The 8,140-nt window shown below is 41.1% G+C and overlaps 1 protein-coding gene across 1 annotated transcript; it reads right to left on the reverse strand.

Moving 5' to 3' along the window:
• Positions 1-3,980: 3,980 nt before the first annotated feature.
• Positions 3,981-8,066, reverse strand: car15 (carbonic anhydrase 15). Its single transcript, XM_031742500.2, has 8 exons — positions 7,821-8,066; positions 7,661-7,690; positions 5,846-6,022; positions 5,626-5,771; positions 5,424-5,516; positions 5,272-5,338; positions 5,023-5,183; positions 3,981-4,933 (listed from the first exon to the last, which is right to left on the reverse strand). Exons 1-8 carry the CDS (start codon positions 7,870-7,872, stop codon positions 4,709-4,711), a joined length of 951 nt encoding a protein of 316 aa, XP_031598360.2. The 5' UTR covers positions 7,873-8,066; the 3' UTR covers positions 3,981-4,708.
• Between the last annotated feature and the right edge of the window lie 74 nt (positions 8,067-8,140).

Consider the following 8,140-nt stretch of genomic DNA (forward strand, 5'->3'; position numbering starts at 1 on the left):
ACATACATGCATGGGACTTGTGGCCTGAGGGTTAGAGGTTGAGGGTGCCCTTTCATCCATGACTGCTCCCACAGATCTGACTGTGGCTGACAGCAAGTACAGCACCCTGGCAGAAGAAGCATTGTAGTGAAGCTTATCTAAATAAACCCCAGAAAAGGCATTTGAATTTTTTCCAAGGCTTTTTAAAATTTTTTTTTACTAAACATTCACCAAACCAACGAGTTGTCAAAGCAAGACTCCAACTACTGTGATTCAGTGCTCGAACCCTCCTCTCTGTAGTTGGGATTAATAATGTGTTTGATCAGTGAATTTAGAAGCTTTTGTGTTTGTCTGCAGTGAAAATCTGCAGAAGCCTGGATTCACATTCACACAGTCCCCAGAGAGACAGAAAAGGCTCACAGTGTGGTCTCCCTGTGTGCGCGCGCCGCCCCAAGGCCGTGACAGGAGGAGGATGGTGTGACCACAAGCGGGGAGGCTGGGCTCAGAGAGCGAGCTTAGACAGCATGGGAGCTCAAGTCGCACTCGTCACCATCTGCTTAGCGAAATCAAACACAGGATCTGATTGGTCGGTCGTTGTCGCTCCAACTGTGCTGTCTTGCTTTGCCGGTCATCTTTGCAGCTCAGATCGTCTTAAAATGTTTTCTTTGATTCTTTTGGTAATCCTTACAAACAGGGCAGTTAGAAAATAAAAGCTGAAAGAAAAACTGATATTTACATTTTACCACGTAAGTATTTGTTAGTTAGTGGGGATGATTGGCAGGTGTGCTCAGGAGTTTACACTCACTAATCATGGGCATGAAGGTCAGGGTTATTTTGTTGCTGTTAATGATTTCGTGGAGTTGTTCTGTTTCCAGGGTGGAATGATTGTACAGCGTATGCCTTTAACAAGAACTGAGCACACAAGGTGAACATATTTAGGATTTTCTCTAATTCACACAGGATCAGAAGTATACACACAGGCTCAAATACGGGTGTCGCGTTAAACAAGAGCAGCACGTTTAGCAAAAAAGCGTTATTAAAAATTTATTGATAGTTGCTGGGATACATACATCCCCACTAAAATGTGGTTCAATGCCTTTTACCTAGATTAGCCACTTTTGCTAGCTTTCAACCAGCTTCTGGTTGGATATTTGGTCACTCTTCTTGGCAGAATTGGTAGAGTACAACCCAGCTTTTAAGCATAGTGAACACATTTTCAATAGGGTTCAGGTCGGGGATTTTGGAAGTTCATTTCAGAAGCTTTATGCTAGCCTGCTTTATCGTTTCCTAAACTAGTTTTCATGTGAGACTGGTGCCCTGTATCAAAATTTCAACTATCTAGCTGTTGATTTGACATGAAGTTGAAGATTTCGCAGGTAGTTTTTCATTATTCCATCCACTTTGTGTAATGTACCAGTACCACTGGCAAAAACAGCCCCAGAGCATGATGCTACCATCACCATGTCAAACAGCTGGTGCAGTGTTTTTAAATTTGTCACTGTAGCCAAATAGCGCTCCATAAGGTATTTGGCTGAACAGAATTTCTGAGTTCTGAGTTTACTATTTGTTCACTGTAGCCAAATAGCGCTCCATAAGGTATTTCTCATGGAAGAATTACTTTTTTCCTTTCTAAAGTATTGTAGTTACTTTGTTTGCACTTGTGGTAAGTAAGAAAGCTAGAAGATTTGTGTGGGCAGGTGCAGATGCAGCTGCAGATGTTAGTTGAGTTTGAAGGCGTCAGCAGCCTTTTAGGCCGGTGACAGTAATGCTGGTCTTCCAGCAGCTTCCAGGTCATGGCAGGGAAGAGACCTTTCCAACTTGTGTAAATCTACAATTCAGCTTCTTACACCTTCACTGAGGTTCTTGGACTTTCCTATTGCTCTGAGCATCGGCCTATCCAGTGAGTCAAAACAAATCCTTTCTATGCTGGCAAAGAGAAACTACTAGTTGTAGTCAATCATAATCCCTAATGAGAAGATAACAGGCCATGTCCCTGTCAAGTTAAAGGACACTGTAGAACCTTTAGCACCTCTTATTAAAAGATTTAAATGAATGTATGTAATTTGACTGTGTGGATTCAAGAAAATCTAAAATAAATTCAGCCATGTGCACCTAATTCCACCCTGACTTAAAAAAACATAAAGGTCCAAAAGTATCATGACAATCATGTCCACGGTGACTGGATGCAAACGTCTGAGCCCAGCTGCAGGTAGCTGCTTGGTGGAGTATTTGCATTAATTTGCTTGTGTTATAAAAGGCCTGAAATGCTAAATTTAGAAAGATTTACATCCCAGACTTGGTACATAATTAAGGTCACATGGATGTTGTCACAGTGGTGACCATGATCACCTGTGTGAGTCTGCTGGCATATTTCACCATTTAATGCCGACCACAGTTCAGCCACATACTTTCAATTTTCTGAAACCTTTTTGCATGAGGAACAACAAAAAAACAACAGCAGCAAATATGATTTAAAGAATGATTTTATTGTTAGGATACACAAAGTGTTATAAGGGAGTGAGTCACAGTTTAAAGAACAGTCACACAGCAAATATTAAGGCTTTTTTTTCCTTGCAGGTTTCTTTTTTTCCTGGTGTAACCCACAGTCCTCCTTTACGTGACGTATGGCCACACTTCAAAATTCAATGCAGACATGAGCACTGAGTACAAACTAATGTTTGCATGTTTTTGCATGACGCTCGTAAATCGACTCATTAGGCAGCCATTACTGTGCTGTATTCTAGCACCCTTCCTTAACGCCCTCTTCTTTTCAAAACAGACTTTTCACCTGCTATTGTAGGAAAAACAGGTGAGGCACCATGCAAAATAATGTAACTTTGGATTTCAAAATGTCTGCAGTGAAAACGTACTGTTGCAGGAATAACCGTAAAGCACTAATGTTCTTCCCAATCAAAGGCTAACAGTGCCCAGGGGGGCATTTTGCTTTAGCCCAAGGCATTTGGAAAGAAATGTACAGGCCTGCATGATGTAATGGTACCATAAATTTTTGAAACAGCCAGTGTAAAGTATGGCTAAATCTATCAGAGTTGAAAGGGTTAGATTTTATCGCTAACCAACACAAGCACACAGTTAAACAATGAGTAGCTGGCTCAGTGGTTAAAACAGCTAAGCATCCTCTCCATGCTCTCTTGTCTACTCTCTGAACTAAAAATTAAACCCTTAGAAAACACACACAATTAACCTTAATCAATAATGTTAATATCAGAGTTAAGGTGCTGAAAGTAGTTTGGAAATTCGTTAAAATAGTTATGAGTAAATTATAAAGAAGTTAAATCCTTAAAAGTATTGGATTACAAAAAAAAGCTGAAACTACTGATGTTAATATATAACTTACGCTAATGAGTAAATAGGAAATAGCTACAAACGCGGACAGTTTAATGGGTTATAATCTATCAATTTTCATATCATTAAGTGTCATTAAGTATTAAATAACAATAATTTTGAATGGTGGTGATGCTGACGGAGCGGCAACATGTCTGTGCTTCAGAACAATGTTGCGATTGACTCTGCGTCTATTGATGTTACTAAACAGAGGAGTTAAACACTTAGAATTAATATTAATATTAATTAATATTAATATATTTTATAGTTTTGCCTCATTATAACACAACAGTGGATACTTTACATTAAAACAAAATCAAGAAATGATCGAAGGGTAAGACTGTCAGCTTTATATAGTGGCTTTTCACTGTAATTTTAAATGAGAGGCCCGTAAAGGTGTCAGTACAAGTGAGGGAGACCTCTGTTAGACTGAAATAAATAAATCTATCAGAGCGATAGCAAAATCTTTAGGAGTGTTCAAATCAGCAGTTCAGTTCAATCTTAAAGGGAATAAATGTACTAGCCAGCTTGGCGACATCAAAAAGGTCTGAAAGACCACAGAAATGGTGAAGTGGATGACCACAGAATTATTTCGATGGTAAAGAAAAAACAGTTTCACATCTAGTCACACTCTTGAGGAAGTAATAGTGTCAGTTTCAACAATATTTATGTTTAAATTCATATGGGTTTGTTCAATTAATTAAAAGACTGTATATACATTTTATAAAAATCTTTTAAATTAAAACTGAAAATCTGCATTTAAATCACATCTCAACTGTTTAAAATCCACTGTAGTGGCATTCAGAGATATGGAAATTATACTGTTGTCTAGTGAATTATAGATCTAATTGTATTTTTCTTTATATATTTCTTTACTTTTTCATAAATCTGCGTTACTGCGTTATTTGGGCACATTTTTAAATCATCATCATCAGCTTAAAATGCGTGACCAAGACTTTTAATTTTTCAAATGTTTTATAAACAATCAACCTTGTTAGCATGCTAACATGCTATGCTAACCAACCCAATTTCCAAAGTTTTCCTTTGACTTAACTTAGCTTTTATTTTTATTTTTAATTGCTCACTACAGAAAAACAAAGGATATACGCATGTACATTAGACTGTAGTTTTTAAAAGCACACTTTGAATGCAAAATGGTTCACATTAAACGGTTAGCAACATGCTAATGAAATCAAATATCCTGAAAACACATGAGACGTTAAATAACACTTACAGTACTCTTCTTCACAGTTTGCTTGTTTTTCCTAGAGTATTTCTAAATGTCTGAAAACTTCTCCTTAAATGAAAAGTTCAACTAATCTGTTTTTTATTTATTTAATTTTAATTTTGGTGTTGTACTATTTCACGCCTTGGATTTAACATGGTGCTAAAGTCCAGGTAAGAAGCATCCCAGTAAAAGGACTGGAAGCAGATGCACTGATGTAGCAGACCAGAGGGTTCGACCAGCCGCTCCTCTGAGCAGTTTGGCATCTATGGAGGCTGAGACAACGCGACTGAGGATGTGATGAATGTGTCTGAAATTGTTCTGGAGAGGCGTCACCTGCTCTGCGTCCTCCTCTGTGGAGAAGATCTGCGAGGTAAACTGAGCCAGCTGAGGAGACAACCAAACCCAAAAATAATGTTTTAAAGCAACAAGTCTTTAAAAAAAAATAAAACCTGATCTGAACCTAGGGGACTTACTTGGGACCATGAGATGTAGATGGGGACCTCATACAAAGTCCACACAACCGCTTGAGAACATGGAGGGGTGGTAAGGCTGCCGTAATATCGGTAATACTGACTCATGTTGTGCTTCGGCAGGAGGCTCATTAGAGGAAATGGCTTTACTTTAGTTGCTTGCCCTGGGGTAAGGATGCACAGACGTAATGAGAACATTGCTACGACTAACACAAGAAGGCAGGAGTGGATTTTCCTTAAGGCTCCGCTCACCTTTGTAAGCAACAGAGGAGAGTTTCTGTGAGATGTGTCCAAAGTGCACATTATCTGCATACACAACCTGTAATATATGATAAAGTCTTAATAGTTTTGCTTTAAAAATTCTTAAAAATGTAGTTCAGGACTAGGCTGAGAAATAAACTGACATCAATGAAGAATCCAAGAACGGCAAGTCCTGTTGGATCGTCGAGGGCTGCAGACAGATTTGGATGGATGGACTTAATGTTGACTATGTGCATCTGGAAGTAAAGAAAATCCACAGAGACATTAAGGGAAGGCTGCACTGCATCTGTGTGCTTAGACAGGCGGCTCGTGACTGTGTAACTCCGTCTACTGACCATACTGTACCTCCATTGGGTATCTGCGTCTGTCCACGGTGTGCTCTGAGCCATTGGACGCCGGACCTCCCCAGTGGAAGTGCAGCTGGATGGTGTGGTACACATCTGGAAGGCCGCCACCACTCACCGCCATGCCGCTGCCGACCTGCAGTATGACTGAGAGCAACAGCGCACGTGTCACCCCCAGCGGCCACTCGACAAAAACACGCTACAATATGCGGGGTATTCACCTGAGTGCCCGTCGTTTTTGAGCGTCCAGTGGCCTGTTTGCGTCTCCTCGAAGCCCTCTAGATACAGAGCGCCCAGAGAGGCGTTTCTGACCATGTGTTCGTCCAAGTTGATGGGAGAGTCATGGTGATCAATTAAAGAGTAACAGGAAGGGAACATGTCTCCCCATGAGTAAGAATCTGAAGATGTGAAAGAAGACTCATGAGCTCCAGACAGACAACTAAAAAGTGTAAGAGAAGAACCTTGAATGCTTAACCTTAAAATCAGCTCACAGCAATCAGTTTAGGACAACCCATGCTTTCCGAATATCTGATATTTTGGCTTTTATTTTGAAAGGATACTTTAGACTTTCATCAGTGACTTCAGCTTCAGATCATCTAATATACTAGTCTTTTTGCCTTCAGAGTTGCCTTAACTCTTCATGACAGAGACTGAACAAAGTGCTGGAAACATTCCCCAGATTTTGGTCCACACTGACATGCTAGCATCACATCTATGATGTCAGTCACCTGTTCCAGCACATCCCAAAGGTGCTCTGTTGGGTTGATTTGGAGTCAATATGGTCAGCAACCATCCGGCTGATAGGCTGTTGAGTTTTAATGATGCTCAGTTGGTACTAGAGGCCCAAAGTGTGCCAAGAAACCCACCCGATTACACCACCACCACCAAGTTGATACAGGGCAGAATAGATCCATCCTTTCATGTTGTTTCTGATCCTCGCAGGCAAATGTTGCAGTAGAAATCGAGACTCATCAGACCAGGCGTCAACATTTCAACTCTCTATTTTCCAGCTTTGGTGGGCTCATGTGAATTGTAGCCTCGGTTTCCTGTTCTTAGCTGACAGGAGTGATAGCTAATGTGGTCTCTTCTGCTACTGTAGCACTTCTGCACACCTTGGTTGTAGCAACTGGTTATCTACTGTTGCCTTTCAATCAGCTTGAAGCAGTCTGCCTCTTCATCCTCCTCTCTGCTGCCCATTTGATATTTTGTCCTTTATTTATTTTTAGACCCTGTATAGTAAACTCTAGACATGGTTGTGTGGAAGATCCCAGCAAATCAGCTGTTTCTGAAATACTCAGTCAGCTCATCTGGCACCAACAATCAAAGTCACTTAAATCCCCATTTTGAACTTCAATATGCCCCCTTGACCATGTCTACATGCCTAAAGGCATTCAGTTGCTGCCACGTGACTGGCTGTTGTCACATTCAGATGGTCAGAATTTGGTGTGAACCATATGAAAGCATGAACCCATCCTGTCTGGTATCAATAGTTCAGGCTGCTGGTGGTGCAATGGCAACTGAGCATTAAAATGCTACTACCGGAGTATTGTTGCCGATGACGTCCATCCCTTTATGACCACAGTGTGCCCATCGTCTGATTCCAGCAGGATAAACATGCCATGTCACAAAGCTCTAATCATCTCAATTTCTTGAACATGACAATGAGTTCACTGTACTCAAATGCCCTCCACAGTCATCAGATATCAGTCAAATAGAGCACATTTGCGATTTAGTGGAACAGGAGATTTGGATCATGGGCGTTCAGCTCACAAATCTCAGGAGTATTTCCAGCACCTTGCTGAATCAAGAATTAAGGCATATCTGAAGGCAAAAGGGGTACGAGCAAGGTGTAACCAAAGAAGTGGTCGGTGGGTCTGTATTGTGCACTGTAACAGTGTCATTGATGGAATTTGATCAAATCTTTTCTAAAGATATATTATCATCGTGAATCCTTTTCACCGTTCTAATCATAAAGTGAAAATGTGACATCGTGACAGCACTCGTTCTAAAATTAAAAAAACAAATAAGTTACTCACCACAATGTGGTTCATCATAACAGTAGTCATCTGCAAAATGAAAACGGCACAGTGACGGCAAACATCACCTTTCTTTTCCTTCCATCCAATTACACGAAATTGCACATAAGAGACGTTCGCAATATCTTTTCACCCCGCGAGACCCGAGTCGTGCCCTCACCTGAGTCAGCGTATGAGCCGACGATCACGAGGAGAGCTGCGGTCCAAATCATCCCAGGATCCTGGTGGAGCACACAGAGAGGTAGACTGAAACAATCGAGGGCGAACGCCCGGCTTAAATATAGGAAGGAAGGTGAAAGCTGAGGTTTACTTTCTCCCGGGCTGATCAGTGAACCGTGTCATTACCAGTCTAGTGGTCTTTTCTGATAAACAGGCTCATTGATGCAGGGGCAGCTTCACCCCCCTACACCCACACACACCCCCACCTCCCCAGCTGCTGCTGCTGTAAGCATAGATGCCCAGTGACTAGTAACAAGACCC

The sequence above is a fragment of the Oreochromis aureus genome, linkage group 7, assembly GCF_013358895.1.
Source record: "Oreochromis aureus strain Israel breed Guangdong linkage group 7, ZZ_aureus, whole genome shotgun sequence".
NCBI classification, from domain to species: Eukaryota; Metazoa; Chordata; class Actinopteri; order Cichliformes; family Cichlidae; genus Oreochromis; species Oreochromis aureus.

What these genes read in the sequence shown, in the direction of transcription:
- car15 (XM_031742500.2), bottom strand. Translation starts at nt 7,872, where the DNA reads ATGATTTGGACCGCAGCTCTCCTCGTGATCGTCGGCTCATACGCTGAC. An exon ending in CAAAAACGACGGGCACTCAG is followed by an intron (nt 5,772 to 5,845) that starts GTGAATACCCCG and finishes TGTTGCTCTCAG; the next exon opens with TCATACTGCAGGTCGGCAGC. An exon ending in TCTACATCTCATGGTCCCAA is followed by an intron (nt 4,934 to 5,022) that starts GTAAGTCCCCTA and finishes TTGTCTCCTCAG; the next exon opens with CTGGCTCAGTTTACCTCGCA.